At 37.2% G+C, this 24,109-nt stretch overlaps 2 protein-coding genes and 1 long non-coding RNA gene across 6 annotated transcripts; 2 read left to right on the top strand and 1 right to left on the bottom strand.

The window, feature by feature from the left end:
- Positions 1-12,227: 12,227 nt before the first annotated feature.
- LOC116211854 lies at positions 12,228-13,170 on the bottom strand. Of its 3 annotated transcripts, none has more exons than XR_004157763.1 (3): positions 13,057-13,170; positions 12,748-12,884; positions 12,228-12,523 (listed from the first exon to the last, which is right to left on the bottom strand). It is a non-coding gene; the product is annotated as an uncharacterized LOC116211854 (long non-coding RNA). The 3 variants fall into 3 exon arrangements; XR_004157765.1 differs by having other exon boundaries at positions 12,748-12,945; positions 13,057-13,155; XR_004157764.1 differs by having other exon boundaries at positions 12,748-12,880; positions 13,057-13,149.
- A 5,570-nt stretch (positions 13,171-18,740) lies between these two features.
- On the top strand, positions 18,741-20,465 carry LOC116211853 (peroxidase 72-like). Its single transcript, XM_031546379.1, has 4 exons — positions 18,741-19,023; positions 19,313-19,504; positions 19,617-19,782; positions 19,871-20,465. Exons 1-4 carry the CDS (start codon positions 18,799-18,801, stop codon positions 20,284-20,286), a joined length of 999 nt encoding a protein of 332 aa, XP_031402239.1. The 5' UTR covers positions 18,741-18,798; the 3' UTR covers positions 20,287-20,465.
- A 940-nt stretch (positions 20,466-21,405) lies between these two features.
- On the top strand, positions 21,406-23,698 carry LOC116211187 (50S ribosomal protein L7/L12). Of its 2 annotated transcripts, none has more exons than XM_031545443.1 (2): positions 21,406-22,067; positions 23,198-23,698. In XM_031545443.1, exon 1 carries the CDS (start codon positions 21,503-21,505, stop codon positions 22,064-22,066), a length of 564 nt encoding a protein of 187 aa, XP_031401303.1. In that variant the 5' UTR covers positions 21,406-21,502; the 3' UTR covers position 22,067; positions 23,198-23,698. The 2 variants fall into 2 exon arrangements, with proteins under 2 accessions (XP_031401303.1, XP_031401304.1); XM_031545444.1 differs by having other exon boundaries at positions 21,412-22,067; positions 23,210-23,698.
- The last annotated feature ends 411 nt before the right edge of the window (positions 23,699-24,109 follow it).

Below are 24,109 nucleotides of genomic sequence, written 5' to 3'. Positions count from 1 at the left end.
AGAGGCATAGTTCCCTTGCGAGGGATTTGCGTCGGCCATTTTTTCTCACAATTCATGAGGGATCGGCGGGGAAAAGGTTCCCTCGCAAATTTGCGAGGAATTTGCCGGGGATTTTCCCTCGCAAAAATTTGCGAGGAAATTGGCAGGGATTTTTCTTTCCAATTCCGTCGCAAATTTAATTAAAAATTTAAAAAATTAATCAAAATTCATTTCTTAATCGAAATTTCATTAAAAAGCTGCATTGCAATTCAACCAACATTCAACAATTATGAAAATAGTTAACATTGTCTTGGTGTGTTTGATTTTAGAGTTAAGTAGAGTTGAGTTTTGATTTTAATTGATTTGTAATGATTGTGTTGTTAAATTATAAGAAAAAGTGTAAAAAAGTAATAAATAATTGATAGAAAATAATGATTGTGTTATTGAATTGTGGAAAAAGTAATGAATAGTTGAGATAATTTAATATTAAAAATTGAACTGAATTGTTAAAAAATTGAAAAAAACGGAAAAAATAATAATTATGTTGTTGATTTTTATTATGTAGCGAGTAAAGTTAAAATTAGAGTTAAAATTTTAAAAATATAATTCACAAACCAAAGGAGTGTTAGTATCTTAAGCCTACTATTAGTGTCATATAGATAGCAAAGTTCAAAAACGTAAAGGTTCAAAGCAGTAAGACGTATTCCAATGACAGATAATCGTGGCGGGCTTCTTAGCCTACGAGGGGCCGAACTGAGGGGGCCAAATCGGGGCTCTAATCGAGGCTCTAACTAGAAAATGAGCTCTAACAGGACAGCAACGAGCTGGAGGCCTGGGATCTAGGGGGCACCGAGCGGGGGCGGTGAGGGGTGGCACCGATTACTTCATTCCCTTGCCGGTAAGCAGCTGATGCATCAATTTGAAGAAGTTTTGAAGCTCGATTGGGAGACAGGGGGTGGGTGGAGAGAGAGAGATACAAGCTAGAGCAGTCGAAGCTCGATCTAGTTGCTTGAGTTTACGATGGACTTCCTCTTCCTGCAGCTTGATCCAGGCGAAATTCTTGGGCTTGGAAGTCGAAGACCTCCCTGCATGTCTCTGAGGAAGAAGCTAGGAGGAAGAAGGAAAAAAAAATAGTAATATATATTTAAGGGTTGCGAGGGAAGATCGCAAATCCAAAGCTATGACTTGTTTGGTTTGCCAATTACATTTTAAAATCACAACTTTAACTTAATTCTACCAATAACAAAACAAATAACTCATATAAAGTCAAAGAGTGGGCTCTATTTATACCACTTTTTTTCCATAACAAAACAAAATAATTCATACAAAGTCAAATGGTAAGTCTCATTTATATCACTCTTTTTCAAAATCAAAATCTGATTTTAAAATTATACTATGAAACCAAAAGCAACATAAATATTTAGGGCCTGTTTGGTTTCATGATCAGATTTTAAAATTATGATTTTGATTTTAACTCTACCCACTACACAACAAAAACACACGTTTCCCAAATCAAATTTATAATACTATCTCATTTGTCTTTTTCCACGATTAAAATCAAAATCAAAATCAAAGTTACTTTAACTCTGAAACCAAACGCCCCCTTAGCTTCGGATTTGCAATGGATATATACCTAGCAAGCCTTTTATGTATTTTTTTTCAATTTTTTTTTTAATTTTTGCTAGGGATTTGAGGGGGAACTTTTCCGTAGAAATTTTCATCCGTGCCAAATCCCTCGGAATTCCCACGCAAATAATTTCCTACAACTTTCCCTCTCACTTTGGGAGGGATTTGCTTTGGATAATTTGCTAGGGAAAATTCCCTAGCAAAAAATCCTCTCAAATTGATATTATTCTAGTAGTGAGAGAAAATGGGAAATGAAGAAGTCGTTTTGAGTAATCTTAATAGTAAATTCATTTTTCTTTTATATATATATATATATAAATATATATTATAGTACAACATTTTACTTTTTTGTTAATTTTATCATAACTTTTTAAAATTACATTATATTTCAAAACGTTTAGAATGTAGTATTAATTATGGCATGACGTCAAATTTTCCATGAAAAGTTAAGGAAAGGTTGGCCAGGTGTCCATGTGGATGAATAGTGGGTTCGAACTATTGTCGCATGTGTAGTGCAGTAGCACCTACTCTCGTCTAGTAACCAATGAGTTCCGAATTCGATACTCAGTGGAATTATTTGTACTCTTTTATTAGTTATTATGATTTCTACTTAATTGTATTAGACCCATGGATCTCTCTTGCAACAGAAAAATATAAATATATTTTAAACAATCAAGGGTTAATTGCACCGGTGGTCCAAAAAATTTCATGAATGTTTTAGGTTGGTCAAAAATATTTTTTTGGTAACTTGTTGATATAAAAAGTTTCAAAATCATTTCAATGTAGTGCATTCCGTTAATTGCTCCTGACGCCGTTAACATTTTGCTAACGTGGCGTGTCATATGTGTCACTTTTGTTACGTGGAACTAATTATAGTGCGTCACGTTATTTAAGATGACATAAAATCTGAAAAAAAAAACTCCAATAAAAATACATAAAATAATAAAAAAAATACAGAAAAAATACTTAAAATATAGAAAAAATAAAAAAATTATTTTAAAAATTTTTTAAACAATTTTTTTATTATTTTTAAAAGTTTTTAAAATAATTTTAATTTAAAATTAAAAATATTTAAAATTAAAAATTATTTTTAAAAGTTTTTAAAATTGAAAATGGGAGAGTTCATTTTCTTCAGGATGGACGAATCAGATTTGATAACATGGTAAGGCTACATCCAAGCACATTTTACAGATAGCAGAAAGCATACATACATGCATATTCAAAGTGGGGGGGGCGAGTGGAAAATATAGAAATCCCACCGCTGCCTACAGAATATATAGAAATCCCACCATCGTCTGTCAGGACGTGTCAGTACGTTGCGGTTGTCGTACTTCATTGATCGCTAACTGGGTTCAAGTGATGAACAGTATGAAATAAGAATTGAGAGGATCAGATCATCCTCGACATATTACACTTGTAATATCATTAGCAATTACGGAATAAACGTTTCCTCCACATGGGCTCCTTGCGACAAAGCGGATCCGACCTCGCGATGGCCATATCTGGCCTTTGCAGCCGCCTATGCACGCAGAACGACATCAAACACCTCTCCACCATGTAGGACGTCACATATCGCAGACAAGCTGAGATGTCGGCTATGCCTCTCGAGGCCAGGGTTGGGCGAAGCAGAGAGGGTTTCTGAACACGGGGCGGCCAAACCCGGCGTTCCGACAATTGGCATCTGTTCGTTTAGAGTTTGACAAACAAATAGGCCTAGGTGGCCATTCTCGGCCATCTGGTCGTCGGAGATGAGATGACAAGCTCTGCACGGCCTGTCCGAGTTTGGAAGAAGGATCTTTTCCTTTTTTCAATAAAAAAATTCCCAACAAAATTTTAAGTAAAAAAGGAAATTTAGGACAGATATGAGTTTTGCCATAATCAGGAAATCTAGGAATAAAGGAAATTTAGGTAATAAGAGACGACAATCTGTGTTTGCCATTTTCACAATACCGATCAGCATTCGCTCCAAAAAAAAAAATAATAATAGTAATAATAATGATGATGATGATGATATCATCATTTTCTCTTCCGACCAATTGAACATAGGAAATTTGAAATTTTAATCTGGTTCCTGCTTAAGTCATATCACGATCATGAGTAGACAACCATATATGTAGCCATTTCAGATAAATAGAGCAATGTACCTGCAATAAAGGCTAAATATTTTGCACGGGACGTGAGGCAACAAATAGCGAAAATTTGCAATGAATAGAGAACCGGAACATAAATATATTAGAAAGGGTGCGGCCAAAAGTTACGAACCGAAAGTGTGCAATGAAAAATCACAAGAGTACAAGGCCATTTAAATTTGAAATGAATAGAGAATCGAAATATAAATATATTGGAAAGGGTGCGACTAAAAGTCGCAAATCGGAAATGCACGAAAAAAAATTCATGAGAGTACGAGGGCATTTCTGGAATTATTAAAATTGGAAAAACACTGTCAAAGGCCTCGTACTTTTATGTATGGATTAGATTATGATATATGATGTCATTAATTTTATATCACGGAGTGTGTTTGTGATGCGTTAAATGGATTCACTCTCGAATATGAAGCCTATAGTTTTGTTTTTAAAAGGAGAGGTATGAATAAGATTAGAAATTTTACGAATAATACTTAGTAAAGGAGAATATGATGTAATTAAAGAAAATGAAGACGTCTGCAATTTATAAACTTGCGAGTCCTTTGTTACCCGTACCTTCCAAGAGTAATTTTTCAAATTTTGTTTAACTTTTGCATTCAAATATAAGATTATAGTGCTTATGGCGTTATAGTTTTGGATTTTATAGTTCTCACAAGGACTTGACGTAAAATTCTACTAACGTTCGAAATTTTCATAATGTAATCGAAGCCAAGCTAATCATAAAATTGGTTTTTGAAATATAAGGCAATTAAAGATAACTGAAAATCAATTGGTGAGATCACTTAGAATATAATTTCCCCCACACTTCAGTAGATCGATATATCTCATCTATCTCTAATTCAATTAAACAGAATCTACTAACCTCAAATTCACAAGTATTTCCTAAGTACCTTCCGAATTGCTTCAGAAAGATATTTAGCTCAACCAATCCCCTATATTCCTACGGATTGCAATTAAGCTGAACTCATTAAGTTCCAACTTGAATTGGTTATAGGGTGTGTAAGTATATTCCTATCTTAACCACTAATCAATTTGATTCCTCGATATTAAACTTAGGCTATTCTATCCATGTTATAAACCTAAAATCCATTTTCCAAGTTCATCTGGATTAACATATCATAACAACTGTTGATCAGGCAATTGCATGCATTAAGCATGAGATAAAAGAAATTGATCAAGATCGAAAACTCATTAAGTCAAGACAAAATAAACAAATTAATTATGTGTAGCTTCAATTATAATCCTAGCATAAAGAATTTAGCCCATAGGACTTAAAGAACACATGAAAAAATTCACATAGATATCAAATTCAAGAAGAAATCAATAAAGATTTAAAAGAAATAAGCAAAGATGTTACCATCAATCTCTAAGCCTTCGACTTCTTCCTGAAGTTGATCTTTGCCTCCTAATGTCATCTACTCCTAAAGCTCATGCCCAACTTGGGCTTAAATGGGGTTTATGTGAAAATCAAATCTAAACCTAACCATATCTTACTTTCCCTCAAAATCAAAATTCAAGTTCATATCTTAGACTACAAGGAAATATCATACTTTTTTTTTTATGAATAATGCAATTTCATTAATAAGTGGTTGCGTTTACATTGATTCCTAGACTTAAGTCTAGATATCCCTGAAAAGAGTTCGAGAGATAAAATAATATCCGATACAATGCACCTAATCTTTCACGGTGAGTTTTGTGGGTGCAAAATGACGTCTATTAGTAGCAAGGCATCACTGCGTAGCCAGATCTTCTTCATTCCTCTTTCTGCAGCTATGTTTAGGGCAAGGAGGGCTGCTTTGGCTTCTGCCTGAAGTGGTTTGTCTTCATGCGATACTTGAAACCTTGATAGTGATGGTAGGCTATTTAGCTGGTGCATAACTCCCAAGAGCCACAATATGTTACTGTTCCAGGCTGCATCTATGCTGATGATGGTCCAATTAGGTCCTGTGGGCTCTTGTGATGCTTCAAGTTGCAGTGACCTCATGTGTGAGTTTTCCTCTTGTTGCATCTTGTTGTGTCAGCACCTATTGTGCTCCCTGAAGGACCTTTTGATTCTTTTGATCGTTTCAAAGAGATTCGTTGTTTTTCTTGCAGGCAAAACATCGTTACGTGAGTTCCACAATTAGTATAGTATGATGGCTGCATATAGAGAAAACATAAATTAATCGGGGATATTTGATGAAATACTGTGTGGAGGACAAGCAACAAAATCTATCAGATCTTTAGAACTGGAACAAGGAATGGAACTTGAGTGAATACTCCAACGTGATTCCCTTCGAGCAACACAATAAAATAGACAATCACCATAGAGATGATTTAATATATCGGAACTGGTTTGGTAGAGAGGACAGTGAGAGTCTTCTTCACTGAACCAGGAGAGGCTTTCATTGGCCATTCTCCAAAGATGGAGTTTAAAATGTTAATGAATTTTTAGATTCCAAATGGCTTTTCATTCTACTCCACTGTAATTTTGGAATTTATGTTGCTGGTCTATGAGGTAGAAAGATTTGACATAATGCTTCCCTGATCTATTTGGAGTCCACAGTGCTGAGTCCTTGTAATCTTCTTGGGCCAGGTGAATCTTGAGTATGCTTTCCACAGTTTGTTGTTTAAAGAGGCTCGTGAGAAGTGTAGTGTTCCATCTCTTCGGGTGGAAGAGCATCAAATCGCGTACTTTCAGCTCCAGGTTTGGCGTTACTCCTGTCTTGGGGGAGGCTTTGTGGTCTTTCTTGCTCGGGATCCATAGGTCTATCCAGGCTGATATTATTGAGCCATCACCTACAGAGAAACAGGTGCTTGCCTGGATGGTGTCTTTGCACCATTGTAGGCCTTTCCATATTGGTAAGGGAGAGGAGCGGTTGGAGAAGTTTAGGAAGTTGCCGTACTTGGCTTTTAGAGCCTTGCATGTGAGGCTATCGTTTGTCTTAGTTAGTGCCCATGCTGTTTTGGATAGCATTGCCTTGTTCGAGTCTCCCGCTTTTCGAAAGGCTAGGCCTCCTTTAGATCTTAGTTGGCATATGGTGTTCCAACTCATTGGCGCATAATAACTGCTATCTTCCTTGCTTGTGCCCCACCAAAATCTTCTTGTCAGTTTATCAATTGAGTTCAATGTGAATTTTGGAAATCGAAACAGTGACATCGAGTAGATTGGTGTACTATTGATCATTGAGTCGACTAGAGTGGCTCTACCTGCCCATGAGAGTGCTCTTGCCTTCCTTGATGCCAGTTTGCTCTTAATTCAGTCAATGAGGAATTGGAAGGATTCTTTCTTTCTCCTTTTGATGAACAGTGAGCTAATAAGGTATTTAGAGTCCTCCTTTATTTTTCTCATAACCAGAATAGCCTTGGCATTTCTCTTCGTATCTGCATTAGCGTTCTTGGAGAAAAAGAGTCCTGACTTTGCGCAATTTACTTCTTGGCCGGACCAAGAGTAAAATTTGTCAAGGATGTTCTTTATGCTTCTGGTGTTTGGTTCGGTTGCTTTTGATAGGATGATAAGGTCGTCAACAAAAATTAGGTGAGAGATTTGCAGACCTCCTCTACTTATCTGTATGCCCTTTATATCGCCATTGGCTTCTGCCCTGTATAAGAGTCGATAGAGTATTTCCATTGAAATTACAAATAGATAGGGTGAGATAAGGTATTCCTGTCTAATACCTCTAGTTGGCAAAAAGTGTCTGTGGGGCGAGCCATTAAGTAACACCGAGAACGTGGATGTTCAAATGCTCTGATAGATCCATGTTATGAAAGTGGCGTGGAATCCCAATTTTTCTAGGATCTTTATGATGAAGCTCCATTCCAACTTATCGAAGGCTTTCATGAAATATATTTTCATTCTTATCCAACCTCTGCGCGCCTTCGTTTTCTTCATTGTGTACATGATCTCTTGGGTTAGGAGTCCATTCTCATTTATCCATCTTCATTCTATGAAAGCAGTTTGGTTCAGGGAAATGATTTTGTGAAGCAAAGGTTTGAGCCTATTAGCAATGATTTTGGAGATGACCTTGTAGTTGACATTGCATAGACTGATGAGCTTGAAGTCTTTGAAAGTGGAGGCTCCTTGGCATTTTGGTGTGAGGCAGATAAATGTGCTATTCCACTCTTTGAGAATGTGGCTTGATCTGAAGAAGTTTTTAACAGCTTCCAAGAGAAGTGGCTCACTATTTCTCTATAGTGTTTGTAGAACAGGGAGGGGATTCCGTTTGGACCGGGTGCTTTGAGGTTAGGAACTGAGTTTAGGACCATGAGGATTTCCTTGTCATCCAGGATTTGGATTAGGCTTTTGTTTTCAGATTCTAATATGGTGGGGTTGATCAAGCCTTCCAAATCATCAGGTATATTTGGGTAAGAAGTATTAAAGAGCTCTTGAAAATTCCTAAGGAAATAGTTTCCTATTCCTTCATGATCCTGCCTCCATTCCCCATCATTGTCCTTTATAGCTGCTATGTGGTTTGATCTGTGTCGGATGACAGTCGAGAGATGGAAGAATTTAGAGTTCCTATCTCTTTCCTTCAGCCATAGTTCCCTCAATTTCTGCTGCCATATGAAATCTTTCCTTAGGAGGTTCTTTTCAAGTTCTGTAGTGAGTTTTTCTTCTTACTCCTTAATCTTTATTGTTGGGTGATCTCTTGGAGTTTCTCCGTGATTCCTGCAATGTTAGTATCACAAAAGCCAAAAACCTCTTTGTTCCATTTCTTGAGTTCTTTCTTTACTATTTTTAGTTTTAGATCCAAGTACTGTTCTGTTCCATGCATTTTTAACACTCTCTTTACTAGAATAGTTTCGAGTCTAAGCTTCCTCAAAGTGAAAGGGTTTAGGTTTTAAAGAAGAGTCCATCCACAATTTTAGAAGAATGGGATTATGATCGGATCGTATTTGAGGGAGGTGGAACACCCCCGCTCTTGGGATGTTAGTTCTCCATTCATTATTAGCAATGACTATCTAATCTTTGCTTTATGGAAGCTAGGTCTAGTCTCTTGTTACACCAAGTAAAGGGATTTCTAGTAAATCCTAGGTTGACACATCTTGATTGGTTAAGAAAGTTATCAAGGAAGGATAGGGAAGAAGCTGTAAAATTTCGACCTCCTATCTTATCATAAGCATAACAGATTTCATTAAAATCACCTATAATCAACTAAGGTTATTTATAGAATTTGCAAGTTTAGTTAGCTCAACCCAGAACAAAGATTTTTCATGCATATAGGGCGATTCGTATACAACAACATGTATCCAAGGGGCAAGCAAGACATAATGCTTAATAAATAATATTGAGATGATTTGAGAATGGTTACCTTTAGTTCCATGTTCCATAGCAAACAGAGCCCCCCTGCTGTATTCGAGGATTCCACTGAGAAGATGCCATCGAAGTTGCAATGCCTTGCTATATTATTGCAGTGGCTGGAGCTAGCCTTGGTTTTGAAAAGAAATATCATACTAGGTTTGTGTTTCCGGACAAGGAGACGTAGAGCTCGGACTGTTGGTTTTCCTCTTATTCCCCGACAGTTCCATGCCAATAGACTCATGGCTGCTTTGGGGGCTTAATAAGGCCCGCCTCCTCGGCCATTTGGTCATCCCCGGTCTTGGGTTCTTGTTCCATCTCCTCATCATAGTATTTGGCCATCACTTGTGCTTGGGTGAGAGATGATTGCATTGTATTGCATTGCGGTGGAACTCTGACATCCCCGAGTAGTTGCCGTATAGCTCTGTTTGGCCATAATTTCTCTGGCTGCTTCCTACTTCAGAGTATGTAGCATGCATGGGATTTCAGTCCGCTTCCATTACGTCTTCAAAGGTTTTTACAATTTTGTTGTACGTTATGGAGTGAGGGACTGTGAGCTTGAGGAGATCATCTACTGACAACTCAAATTTTCATTTTCTTTTTGGAAATGAGATCACGACTTCTTCATTGGGGGGGCATCTGGCTTTGACAGGTTGATGGTTTTGCTTGCTGGAGCTGAGAGACACGGGTTGGGTCAGTGGGCTGAGGATTTGATGCTAGCCGGAGCTGGATCTGGATGGAGAGGGTCGGGTAGGGCGCAAGCCTTGGCTTCGGTGTGGGCTGGGCTAGGTCGGGTAGTGGGTCAGTTTTGTTGGAGACTTAACTTTTTGATAGTGGGTTTCTTTATAGGCTTGTTGTTCCATAAGCCTAAAGTATAATGAGTCCATTGTGAGGGCCCGAGCCTCCCTTCTCCTCCCCGTTGTCTTCTTCTTCGAGGAGAACCCTGGCTCAGCTCTGTGAAGAAATTCCGAAGAAGCTTCGGTTGTCGCCTCCCCTCTATCATCCTCGTTCGAAGCCCCAACGGTCAGAAGATTTGTCGCTTTGTCAAAGTACATTCCATCCGTGGCATTTATTGCGAGCGTGTTGTCACTTCCTATAGTCTGATCGTAGCCCTGTGAGTCAAATCTGCCCTCATTCCCTGTATTTTGGGGAATCGAGCTACGGTGGATTATTGGGTCAAAAGTTCCAGAGCTTGGCTGAGCGTCTAGACACGGTATCGGAGATAGAGGAGTAGCAGCGGTATCCGAAAGGGTTTGCCATGGCAGGAGGTTAGACTGTAGGTCAAAGCGCAACCAAAGGCCATACAGGTTCGGAGACGTAGGAGAATCTGATGTACAATGAGCTTGATCGTGTCTGAGAGTCCCACTATCGTAGCAAAACGTCTTCAAGTGCTCGAATTTGAAGAAAACCCAAGTAGTTACTCCATTCTTCCACCTGATTAGATGTCCTGGACATAGAGGCTTGGAGACCAGGACCTTGACTAAAGCTCTTGGAGTGGCATACCATTTAGGCAGCATTGGTGAGTCTTTTCAATCAATTTCCTGAACTTGTCATGCTCTCTGTGCTAGTATAGAGATGTTTTTTCGGGCATAGCATTTTGAGTGGGATGCCCCGAATTTGAATCTAGAAGGATACCATGTCTAATTTGACTTCTTCTATTGATGGCCCTTTATCCCAACGAGCAGTCATCATATGAGCTCCTTGGACTGACCAAGCTCGGCCCCTTTCAACATACAACATATCCCATTTATCTCTGAATAGGCATATGAGAATGTCATCAATGTATTTCTTGGGCGTGATGGTTACTCCTGTCTTTGTGTTCCATGCTTGAAGTAAATGGGGAATGATGGCTTTTGGGGGTGGTGGTTTAAAGTCGAAAGGCTTGATGAGAAGGGTTAGAGGAATAAAATCCTGTTGTTCTTCCTCGTTGGTCGGTAAGTCCAAGATGTCTTGGCCGTGGGCCATAGACACTTATGAGCAAAACATTTCTGAAAGGGAGCTTTCAAGGTTTGTTGGGTCCATAGGAGGAGGGGTGTCTTGCGGTTGCATAGGAGGTTTTGGGGAGTTTGATGGCCGGAGACTTTGTTTGCTTAAGTTGCCTTGTGGCTGCAGTCTGGAGGGGATGATCGATGGGTGATTTTGATAACATTTAAAGCCTTGGTAGTGGGTTGGAGACTAGTGTAAAGATGATGGGATCGTATCTAGTAGTTGGGGAGCTAGAGGAAATGGGTATGGGGTAGTTGGCTTGATGAATGTCACTGCGTTCACTTAATGCTTGATCTTTGATGGATAAGGGGTAGTTGTTTTTCGCTCAGTCATGTAACATCCCAAATTTCTAGTAGGTTAAAATATTTTATAATCCTTTAGAACATTACGGTAAAATTTTTTTAGAGGTAGAATCCCGAACCTTACGGTATAGTACACGTCTATTTTCTATTTTGGCATTTGAGTGAGTTTTGTTCCTTGATTATTGCATAATATTTTTAATTTGATTAAGATAAGTTGTAGCTTTGTTTTCCATGTGTCAAGCCTTTGCTATGCTTACTCACTTTTGCTTTTATTCCACCGCCTTACCCATTGCTTTAAATTGCAATTCTCTACCTCGGTCATTTTTCATTCCCTTTGCTAAATTTCAACATACTAAGAAACCGACAGAGAGATTGAATGGTTGAGAAAGAAAGGGGAGAAAAATTATGGAAGAATAGGAAATGATCGGTTTTCGAGGTCTTAAACTAGTATTTTTATCGTGATTGTGATGAGTTTATTAGAACTGCATTGTCATGGCCATGTCAGTGTCACAGATCATGCATGTATTTTTATATAATAGATTATGATATTTGGAAATTAGAATTGGAGTATTGAGTTGTGTAAATGAGATTGATAGGAGTCGGTGAGTCTTGTGGCGTCCTGAGCCAGTCGTAAGCCGAGCAGTAAGAAAGGGCTGCCTGGAGCAGAGAGGCTGCCAGTGTGGAGCCGCAACAGCGGTTGGGAGCTGGGAAGGGGCACGTGGACGATCTGAGTTCTGGAGGTCTCGACGATATTTTTATGATATTACTGAATCCGTGCTATGATTCGGTTAGTTTAGGTTGTGATTATTCACTAGGTGTCGAGTTCACCCTCCAAAATATATTCTCAGTGTTTTACATGTTGAAAAGGCGATGGATTCGTGAAATTTTATTGGGATTTTCACTCGTCCGATCAAATTTGTAATTCTCCGAGTATTTCTAATTTGTATAGAAATTCATATGTATTTATCTATTTCATCGTATAAAAAAATTTCGGATCTTACAAGTCATCACTCATCAATGACTTCTGCTGGAGGCCGAGCTTCCTCTTCTCCTTTGAACATTGCAAGATTGTAGTAGGTTCCAGCTTCCTCTACTCCTTCTGTCTTTACTTGACTTTTCATCGTCTAGACGCAACATAGCAACGACCGGGGAACAGATTCATCACCGGTAAGGGGACAGAAGACAGCCATCTCGAGGCGCATCAGCTCCTGAAATGGCAGGGGGTTAGAGTCCAAACTAAGTAGAGCTTCCTCTTCCTCTTCTCCTTTGAGGCACATCTTTGAGGACAAGTTGTTTGAGTAATTCAAGTTATCCTTATAATTATAGTAACAATTAGAGAGAACTTCTTTGCCTGTATCACATTCATGAACATGATTCTAATTCACGATAAGGGAGCAGTTTGATTTGGAAGAAAAATTAGAAAATCTCAAACCTTTCTCGAGGTTCTACACATTCTTTGAAGACAGAGTTATCCTAATCCTGTGAATCTGTTGCGGCTCATATTCCTCGAAACCCGGCTTTGTCGGCTTCATCGCATAAGCCATCGTTCTCACTTCTAGCAGTTTCTAGCTTGACAATTGATCAGCCACAACAACAAACCTTAGCCCCATGTAACAAATTCCACATATATCTATTGAAAGATTTGAACTTTATCAATACTTGAACAACAATTAAATTCATTAACCCAATGGATAGCATAACAGCCAGACAAGAATTGAACCAGTTGAGAGAGAGAGAGAACCAGTGAAGCTTGATGTGCTACAGAGTAGGGCAATGCTTGGCGGCTCTGCTAATCATAGGAACAAGGTGATGGGTAAAGTAGGGCTAATATGAGATTTCATATCACTGAAAAGTACATAACAACCTCTAAACTTCTAGGGCGGTCACAAATTGCCCCTCTGGGCTCTTTCTCAAAAAGAAAGGGGGGAGAAAGTGGACACATATTAATTATTATCTAATATTTATTACTATTTTCTTGTATTTTTTATTATTTTCTTAAAATAATAAATCTTTATTTATTTTATAATTAAACATACGGTCCAACCTATCGAATTCCCGGTTGAACCCTATAAACCCATGAACCCATACCTCGGCCGATTCGATGTCATGTCCGGTTCTGATAACACTGATAAATGTTCAAAAATGAATATATATAATCTAACTGCTAGAAATACTAAAGAAATGAACCGATCACATATAAATTTTTCATATATATTACTACAAAGCACTTTCTTTAATTTATGGTAAAGTAAAAGAAAAAATCACTATGAACTTATTGTCATAATATTAAAAATAATTAACATTTGCAAGTAGGGATGTCATAAACTTTGCTTTAAAGAAAAGGCAAAAAATAAATTTTCAATATCATATTTGAACTAAACATATATGAGTATGCCGTAATAATATAATTGAACATAATATAAATATTGAAAAGATAATTCGTTGCAAAATAATCATAAATTTATATTAAAAAGTACCCAAATATGAAAGACTACTGTTCGAACATTTTAAATTATAAATGGAAAAATATCATTTTTAATTAGAAAATCTATTTATAATATATAATAGCTGAACAGTGACATCGTGAGAGCTCCATTAGCAACCCTTTAACTCACGATTGATCGTCCTTTCAACTGCTCAAAGAATTTAATTCTAAATAAAAAAAAATTCATGTATTTGTCCTAGATTTCGCAAGTACATTATCTATAATCTATGTAAGTAGAATATCTAGAAGGCATTTTCTACGTTAAATGTATTTATGATATCGAGAAGTTTTCTCGATTACTTAATATAACTCCTTGAGAGATGTGATTTTTTCAAGTTCAATGTTTTAAGCATCAAGATTGGAAAATTCATTTTATGTATCATCCTTTGAAGTTCATGGGACTACCCACCCAATTCTCAAGCGAATGACCCACTCTTCTTTTAGTTGAGGGATTCTCTCGGGCCTACTTTAAAATTTTTGATTTGATAGGAAAGGGCATAATGGCATTTTAAGATTTTAAGTTTAATTTATAATTTATATATTAAAAATCTTGGTTCTAGGGAAATATATGCACTTTATTCTTCATAAATTATCTATGCTTCAATTCAATTCTTTGTATATATTATTATCTTTTAATATATGTGTTGTTTATATTTTCATAAGGGCAAGAGCAAATATTGCTAATCAATATGATGTTCTTTTCTTTAGCTCTCACTTATAATCGTTATGTTTGTAATATCTCTTCAATAGAACATATAATTCTTTATTATATTAATTATATTTTTATAGATGTTGATTTCCTAATTCTATCATAAAAAGTAATGTACGTCAAGATCTCGTGCAACACACGGATGTAAAATTAGTATATAAGTAAAATTGTATCATATTGTAGTAAATGCTCTCTCATTAAAAGAAAAAAATATTGAAATAATATATATATATAAAAAAAGAGAATTGATTTAATCAGGTCAAGCCCAATTATAAAAACTCAATATCTTCTCGACTTATTAAAGAAGACCCAATTTTTAAAAAAATAAGTGACAATTAATTAGACTAACAATTGATTATTTAGTTAGATATTAACCTAATTTCTATTGGTATAAGGGTAAAACTATTGTAATATTTGAAATTATGGTAATATGAAATAATTAATATGGTCATCAAATTTTGTACTTAAAAAATACGTAACCAATTTTTTTATAAATATCTATTAAAATATGTATATTATACAAATATTAGATAAATATATAAGGCATTGAGGCCATTAGTTGGAAAATATTTATCGAATCATTAAAAACTACCCTAATTTTATTAAATGATTATCGCATAAAACTTCAAATTAAGTTCGAGCATATTTTATTGTATTAGAATCCAAATATACTTTAACCTAATTTCTATTATTATAATGGTAAAATTATTGTAATATGTGAATTTATGGTAAAATAAAAAATATATTTGAAATAAGAATGTCATTAAATTTTGTATTTAAAAAATACGTAACCGATTTTGTGTGAATATCTATAAAAATATGCATGTTATACATAGATTGATTATATAAATATATAATGCATTGAGACCATTAGTTGAAAAATGCTTATCGAACCATTCAAAATTAGACTAATTTAATTGATTTTGAGCATATTTTATTGTACGTTAAATAGCAAATATGTTATAAAAATCAGAATAGTTGTTATAAGAAAGGATATATATATATATATATATGCGTGTGCGTGTTAAAAATGAAAATATATATAAAACGCCAAATGATATAAACACCGTAAAAAATGATGATGTATAGAATTTCTAAAAATATCGCAATCCTATAAACGAAAAAAATTTATAACGAAATGCTATTAATTGATAAAAAATTTAAAAAAATTTAAAGATTCAGATGTTGTAAACAATTTTTAAATAATAAAATTATATTATATTTACAAAACTTCTTATATGTGATAAATTTATATTAACAGTAAATTTAAAAATGTGACGCATATTAATTGAAATTAGAAATTATTATTATAATAAGTTTATTAAAAAAATTTGAAGATTATTATTTGAATATTTGAATTAAAAGTTGAAAATTATTATTATTTTGCATAAGAAATTTCATGTTTAAAAAAAGTAAAGAATTACAATAAAAATGATATAGATATATGAACATGAACTTGTGCAATACACGGGACAAAGAATGCTAGTGATTCATATTTTTCTCTCCAGGCCAATTTATTCCTCACTTTTCCCAAATATCTCTGACCAAATTAAAAAAGCACCACAACATTCACTTTCTAGTTTCTATCGATCGACGTCTCTGATCAAATTAAACAACGCCAACATTCACTTCCCCCTCTTTATCAATCATCATCAATTAACCAATCTTTTTTTTTTGTATTTTTTCACTCTTCCTCTTAATCGTGCTCGGCACATCAACAAAGAAAAAATTATCCTACTTTTTTTTTAGTGGCATTGCAACAATAACAATACCATGATGTACTTTAAGGTGACAAACTCATGACGCAATCTCTTTTGATCAAGGGAAGTTGATCAACTTCCACACCGAGGTTCTATTGTTCTATTGTTCTATTGTTCTATTGTTCTATTGTTCTATTATCTTGATTTATATCAATTTTGAATTTTAATTTGTACATAATTGATACAAACTGAAAACAAATTTCACAAGAAATTGATTATAAAAGTTTAATATTATATCTAAAAAGGTTAGAAAAAATAAAATATAGAAGTCTATCGTACTTTTATATAAGATATATATAAAACTTGTTCTATTAAAGTTTTGCCTTAGTCCCCAAAATCTCTTGGGCCGCCCTAGCGAAAAACTTAGGATAATTCGGATTGACTATCTCCCAACTTTCAAATAAGGAAGATAAATTGAGAAAGAGAGTGTAACGTAAATAAATGAGCATGCATTCCATTGAAAAGTAAGAGGTTCCATATTTAATTAATGTTGTTGTGAAATTATTTATGTCTATTTATTAGCTATTAAAATTTTATTTCGTTTTATTAGATTCCTATATCTCATTTATAATTGAAAAAATAAAGAAGACAAATCTCTCTCCTCTCCCTCCTCCCGCATCCTAAAGAACTTTCAAACATAATGTGAAACTGAAAATTATCTAATAGGAAAATACTCTGTTTTGGGTGAGCATATTGATTGTGACCTACCGTCATTCGAATGGCAGTTATGGTCTCTCCACAAGGTATTTGTCATTTAACATGGTAAACATTATGGACATTATTTATCGAAAAAAAAAGATTTTGTGGATATTGCGCGGATGCTTCATTCTGCAGTCTTGAAAATCCAATATAGTCAATAGCGGTAAATTAAATATTCCGCACGTTATACTTAAACTTTTTTTTTCTTTTCTTTTTTGAGGGGGTGGGTACTTATACGTAAACCTAGAATGTACCTGACCTCTCTTCTAGCCTACGAATCAATTCAAGTAAAAGTTCCTTCGAGCCAAAACATATTAAAAGAAAAAATCAATGTAAAGTTCTTTTATGTAGCTGATCATGTCTCGCGAAATGGGGGCGCACATGCAGAATTTCATGGCATATATCTCATAATAAGACTAGTACTCGGAGTAGCAGTTTTTCTACTTTCATTGAGTCGGAATTATTTCTAACTGCCAATGGGGATCTGATGATTCATTCACGCAACATTACGCACAAAATGAGGACCTCCAACGGCTCCCCGCCAAGAAGGGGCCAAGAGTTTACGGTCCAGGCCGAATCGTTCGACTAATAATCGGATATGTCTCGATTCCATGACCTGTCTTTCACTAAGGCAAGACACGGTAAAAGTGTATTTTGTGGCTCTTGCTAATGTATGAAACTCAAGAGTCCCATTTGTAGGGAAGTTCAATGCAGTGCCTATATAAATTAGGGACATAGTCAATAGCTAATGCTTGCAGTTTTGTCAGCAGAGCAGTTGAGTCTACACCAACCCCATTTTCAGGCATTATCTTCATCATATCTCACTACCATTAGATTAATAGAGTTCATATCAAATAAGTCCTCGTATATTGATCATTTCTTTTATACCGATTATGAACTCGATTAGATTAAGCTATCTATCTCCGTTTGCCATAATAGTGAAGATTTCCATTCATTTACTTTTGTTTATTTTGCTTAAGCTAATATTTAACGATGCATGGTCGACTTTGATCCAATCAATGATCGAACTTTGATCCAATCAATGATCGAGCTTTGGAGCGCTTGAGCAATTGGGCGCGCAGGTCTCTACTTACACAATCGAACTGGACCCAGAGCCGCATGCGTTTGTATCTATTGTCCCAATCCATTGGATAGAAGACTTATCATAGCCATTTTTCCAGAGGTTAATCGCGCTCTGACAATTTTACGTTAAGAATTTAGTTTTATTGGAGTGATACAGAAAGAGTTGACAGATAAGTCGCCCTTATTAATGCTGCTTTACAGAACCTTACATGAGATTATCAATCACCGTATGGTACTCTTTCAACTCTTTCGAAGCAATGGGCACATTTAAACTGAATCCCCAGCGATCCTTTCATGGAACTACTTTATGCACTTCGACTTGGATTAACAGCTTGTTACCCTGTCCAGACTTTTATCCGATTACAAGGCATCGACCTAGTCCTCTTGGCGTGAAGGCTTCTAGCCTCCGATCCGAATCAGTTGACCTATTAACCGGCTTCAGGAATCAATTTTTAAAATGTATGATGTATGTTGATTAGTACGTCCCAACTCCAAACCTTCTTTCTAAATCTTTGTCTGATAATTGCTGTGGAAGCAGTTAGCTACCAACTTCATCGTTTTGTTCCCTTAAATCAATTTCCCCTTCTCAATCCCCTTAATTTAATTTCCTTCAAGATTATCAAATTCAAAAATGCCAAACCACTTTCCCTATAAATACCCGCCTTGCCATGTCCTTTAGCCTCATCAAGGCAAAGTTCTCCAAATTCCAAGTATTTAATCACTTTGCCTTCTTAAGTTTGCCGAAAGATGGCTCGTATCACAAAATTCATCATGCTTCTTTCGTTCCTCGCTCTTGTTCCCCTGTGTTTTTCGGCCAAGACCCCTGGCGGGTACCTCTATCCTCAGTTTTATGACCACTCGTGCCCGAAGGCCCAGGAGATCGTTAAGATGGTCGTGGCTAAGGCCGTGGCCAAAGAAGCTCGCATGGCTGCTTCCCTGCTCAGGCTGCATTTCCATGACTGTTTTGTCAAGGTTTGTATATTCCCAGTCCGAGCCCGTATTTTTCATGCTGTGGACCACCCTAGGCTGAAACTATTAACATCTATGCATGTGTATATATGTCAAACAAATAAATTTTTCGACAAATGGTTTACATGAACTGGTCGGATCCATATGTACATGTGTTTGATGGCGTTAATATTACCACCTATGCATTAATTAACGATAATGCTTGACATGAGGAACTCGAGTCGAGTCGTCTTGTGGAAAGACATGTGGGCATTTTCTAATGAGCATTGAAATGGATACATGCATGCCACAGGGATGTGATGCATCGCTGCTGCTGGATAGCACCGGGAGCATCGTGAGTGAGAAGAGGTCGAACCCCAACAGGAACTCAGCTCGAGGGTTCGAGGTGCTCGATGAGATAAAGTCCGCGCTCGAGAAGGAGTGCCCCCACACGGTTTCATGTGCAGACATCCTTGCTCTTGCTGCTAGAGACTCCACTGTCCTTGTAAGTAATAATAATCTAACTTTTACTTGAGAAATCAAATGAGAGATTTATACATGTATTTATTTAATTTTCTTAATTAGTTTATGTGAATTTATAATATTATAATTAATAGACTGGCGGACCATACTGGGAGGTGCCTTTGGGAAGGAGGGATTCAAGAGGAGCAAGCTTGAGCGGGTCCAACAACAACATTCCTGCCCCAAACAACACCTTCCAAACTATCCTCACCAAGTTCAAGCTACAAGGGCTAGATATCGTTGATCTCGTTGCTCTGTCGGGTACGACTGAACTCGATCGCATTATGCACATTACAAGAGACTTTCTCATGCCATCAAATTTAAATGGAAATATTGATGGAACCTGCAGGGAGCCACACTATTGGAAACGCGAGGTGCACGAGCTTCAGGCAGAGGCTGTACAACCAGACTGGAAACGGGAAGCCAGACTTCACCTTGGACCAGTCCTATGCTGCCCAGTTGCGAGGCCGCTGCCCAAGGTCGGGGGGAGACCAGAACCTCTTCTTCCTGGACTTTGTTAGCCCGGTCCATTTCGACAACAGCTACTTCAAGAACCTGCTGGCCTACAAGGGTCTGCTGAGTTCGGACCAGATCTTGGTGACCCAAAACCAGGCCTCGATGGAGCTCGTGAAGAAGTACGCTGAGAACAACGAGCTCTTCTTCGAGCATTTTGCCAAGTCGATGGTGAAGATGGGGAATATTTCTCCACTCACGGGGTCGAGGGGAGAGATCAGGAAGCACTGCAGGAAGATGAATTCCTACTAGGATGCATGATTGATTATGAAATTATTCGACATTGTTGCCCGTCGTTAACTGTGTTATGTTGTCGTGCGACCTTTTTGTTCCGTTGAATCGAGAATCACCTATGAATAACGATTGCCATCTGAGCGATCATTTGTAAGATTTATGTAAGATTTATGATAAGTTCGAGTTTATATCTGGTAGATTAAGATGCTATTTAATACATATTGATTAATGAGCACCTGACTAATTATTAATTAATGTCACTAAATGAATATGCTGACCACCAACAAGGAATATCTGTTTTCTAACGAACGCTGAAATCTTACTATATGCATGTAAAACATATAATTAGACACAAGGTGTTGCTCGAGCCTAGGCGTAGATAGCTTGTTTGGATTAATCGGGAGAAGGCCGAAGGGATTAAACTAAAAATTAGATCCAGAGGAAACGTAAATTACTACACTAGGGTACATGCAAAACCAAAAGAAAATAAAATGAAATGGCTCAAAGGAGCCATTTTTAAAGATTACTATTAGCTCTTTCCTATCGTTATCAATAACGAGAGATTAAATTGTCACATGGTCATGCATGACTATTAATTACAGTTTATCGCCTAGTTATGAAGCCATACGGACTCCGGTGCGATAACATGGCAGACTTTGGCCAGGAATTGGGACTTAAACACGACATGCCGTGATGGCAGCCGAATTTATAATTTTAAGTGTGTTTGGTTTTAGAATTAAGTTGAGTTGAGTTTTGATTTTAATTTGTTTGTAATGATTGTGATGTTAAATTATAAGAAAAAGTGTGAAAAAAGTAAAAAAAAAATGTAATGATTGTGTTGTTGAATTGGGAAAAAAATAATGAATAGTTGAGAGAATTTATTATTAAAAATTGAATTGAATGGTTAAAAAAATTGAACAAAAATGAAAAAGTAATAATTGTATTGTTAACTTTTATTGTATAGTGAGTAGAGTTAAAATTAGAGTTAAAATCTTAAAATCAAATTACGAAGTCAAACATGTCATTTTTACCACTTGCTCAAAAATGTAAAGTTGAGAAGGTTGGACTTGTGGAGAGCAAATTGAGATGTCGTGCAGACTTGAGGGACCGAATTGAAATTTTTATGTAGAAGTAAAACCCCCCACTTCTTCTTCCTCCCGGTCCCTCGCTAGGGTTTATGCCCAGAGCTTCACTGTGCATTTCTGATCAGTAAAACTCCGATCTCTGCGCAGCAATGAGGTCTCTGCGATTCGTCTACTCACAGTTGTCCCGTCTCCGCTGCAAAGCCAGCTGTCCTCTTCCTCCCCACTCCCCAAACGCCCTCTGCTCGGCCCGCCGGCTCGCTTCCGCGGCTCCTCAGCAGCAGGACTCGAAGCCCTCCGACCAAGTCTCTGCCATTGTTGACGAGATCTCCGGCCTGACACTTCTCGAGGTATCCGACCTCACCGAGATCCTCCGGAAGAAGCTCGATATCACCGAGATGCCGGTTATGGCGGTCATGATGCCGGGAATGGGGTTCAGTGTCCGCGGCGCTGGGAAGGGCGGCGGAGCCGCCAAGGCTAATGCTGAGGATAAGGCCGAGAAGACCGCCTTCGATCTGAAGCTCGAGGGGTTTGACGCGGCCGCGAAGATCAAGGTGATCAAGGAGGTGAGGACGTTCACTGACTTGGGGCTGAAGGAGGCAAAGGATTTGGTCGAGAAGGCGCCGACTTTGTTGAAGAAGGGTGCCACGAAAGAGGAGGCTGAGAAGATTGTCGCGAAGATGAAGGAAATTGGAGCTAAAGTGATCATGGAGTGAGGTTAGCTCATCTCACTGGCTATCTGAGTAAATTGCTTTCTCAGTGCTTCAATTGGGTTTCCATACATATATGTCTATGTATGTGGAGTTGAATTTAGGAAGCTCGAATGGACCATGGGGTTGATGATTTTGGCACGAAGGGTTGACATTGCTTCATTCCCTGATCCGCCATATATATGTTCTCGATCGTAACGGGAGAAGAATTTGCTAGACTTGATAACATGGTACTAATGACCATTACAACGAAGAAGATTGGTTTCACTAAAATGTTGGTTAGAGGCTCCTTGAGTTGAAACTTTGTGTCTCTGAAATCTCGTTTGAGTTGGTTAGTAGAAGTTAGAGGCTCCTTGAGTTGAAACTTTGTGATCTTCTCATGGGATAATTTAAAGCTTTCTAATAGACAGTGTTAGATATTTTGAGGACGTTTATCTCCTTATATTCATTGATGTCATGATAAATTTGATTTGGAGCTTAGTTCATTTTAACCACTATCGTCGTTATCTGCATTTTGCTATGAGTGTTTAATATCTTTAGACTGGATTTGGGAAGAGCTGATGAGATGTTAGTATTTATCGTAGAAAGCTAACTACGCTGTAGCATACAAGAAACTTTTGACATAACCAATGTAGATATGGGAGTTGTTCAAAATGGAAATATTCGGAAAGTCCTCTTTATTTATGTTGGGAAGGCATTTATGTTAGGAAGACGAGTATAAGGGTCAGCTGCTTGATCATTGTTCATGGCATCCAAAATCTGTAGATGGGATCATGGGAAGTGTTATCCTAAGGAATATTTGCTGTTGACGAAGGTCAAGCAGCCATAATCTGCACATAACTCAAGGACAAGAAGAAAACTTAACGGCTTTGGTACGATAAAGAGAAGGACCAGCGTCAAATCATAAAACATTGCTTGTTGCATTCTATCACTGGCTACTTGGAAGACAGGGCTCAAAAGATAATGTTTTAACTGAGATTTGTCTTGCGCTTAAATCATTCAGATGTAGGTTAGATATGGAATTTCCTTGTCTTGTGTAAATGCGTGAAATATTGAGATGCTTTTAACTTATGGGGATGAGTTCCTAGGTTCTTTCATTTATTGGTAATTCATGCTGTCTCCTAACCCTTTTTCCAGTTTTGATCGCAGGAAAATGAGAAACTGTGGAATGCCAAAATTGTTTCTCACAGCGACAGTTCATTGGCCGACCATTGGAGTAACAGCGTGCAAATTTTATCACCATATGAAACAATGGAGAGTGGTTTAGTGTTCCCAACATTTTCGGTCAAGAGTTCTTTGCTTTTAAGCTAGAAAGTCACATAAAACCGGCGGGTGGGTTCAAGTTTTCAAATCTTTCCTCCCAACTTTTGTTTTCTGACTTCTTTGTACTACACAAAGCCTCAACTTAGTTTCAGATGGAGTTTAGTTATGGACTAGACACTGGCATACATTTCTATTGCCTCCATTTCTATTGTATACTGAACCAAATAAAATTCAAATCCTCGACTAATTGTTTAAGAGAAAGAGGAGGAAGGATGAAGGATAGCAAAGGGCACTCTTGCCTAGGTCTTGTCAGTGTTTCCAAGTGTTTTAACTGACATAACTACAAATTCAGATTCGGATTTTTCCAGATGATCATTTACGGCCCTTACATAAGAATGTATTTGCTGAATTTGAGTTACTGTATCTGTTGAATATGGGAACATGCTGCGGTGCTTTAGGAAGTAGACGGCTGCTACTCTTATGTGAATTATCAGTTCGTCGTCTGCAACAAATGTAGAGCAGCAAGGAAGAGGAGATCGATAGATGAGAGGTTTACATTGTCGAGTCATCATGCTATCCCAAGTATATAATCCATTGGTGCAGTGGAGTTAGTGGGATCCAAACACGGTCCTTCGACCGAATCACCTAATTAGAATGCCAAGATAATTATCAGTCATTGTGGGTTCTGTAATGTTTGGACCATAATATCGAATCGAAGGCATCAGAATTCGACATTGGACCATAAGCTCTTACCTGGTCAAGAAGAATCGTTTTTTTGTTCTAATA

This window comes from Punica granatum, chromosome 6 (assembly GCF_007655135.1).
Source record: "Punica granatum isolate Tunisia-2019 chromosome 6, ASM765513v2, whole genome shotgun sequence".
Classification (NCBI taxonomy): Eukaryota; Viridiplantae; Streptophyta; class Magnoliopsida; order Myrtales; family Lythraceae; genus Punica; species Punica granatum.
This window is presented reverse-complemented; position numbering and strand designations above follow the sequence as displayed.

Bases quoted from the DNA above. Each gene is read 5' to 3' on its own strand.
- LOC116211187 (XM_031545443.1), top strand. From the start codon at position 21,503: ATGAGGTCTCTGCGATTCGTCTACTCACAGTTGTCCCGTCTCCGCTGC.
- LOC116211853 (XM_031546379.1), top strand. From the start codon at position 18,799: ATGGCTCGTATCACAAAATTCATCATGCTTCTTTCGTTCCTCGCTCTT. The intron at 19,024-19,312 runs GTTTGTATATTC...TGCATGCCACAG, and splicing joins TCCATGACTGTTTTGTCAAG to GGATGTGATGCATCGCTGCT. The intron at 19,783-19,870 runs GTACGACTGAAC...TGGAACCTGCAG, and splicing joins TGATCTCGTTGCTCTGTCGG to GGAGCCACACTATTGGAAAC.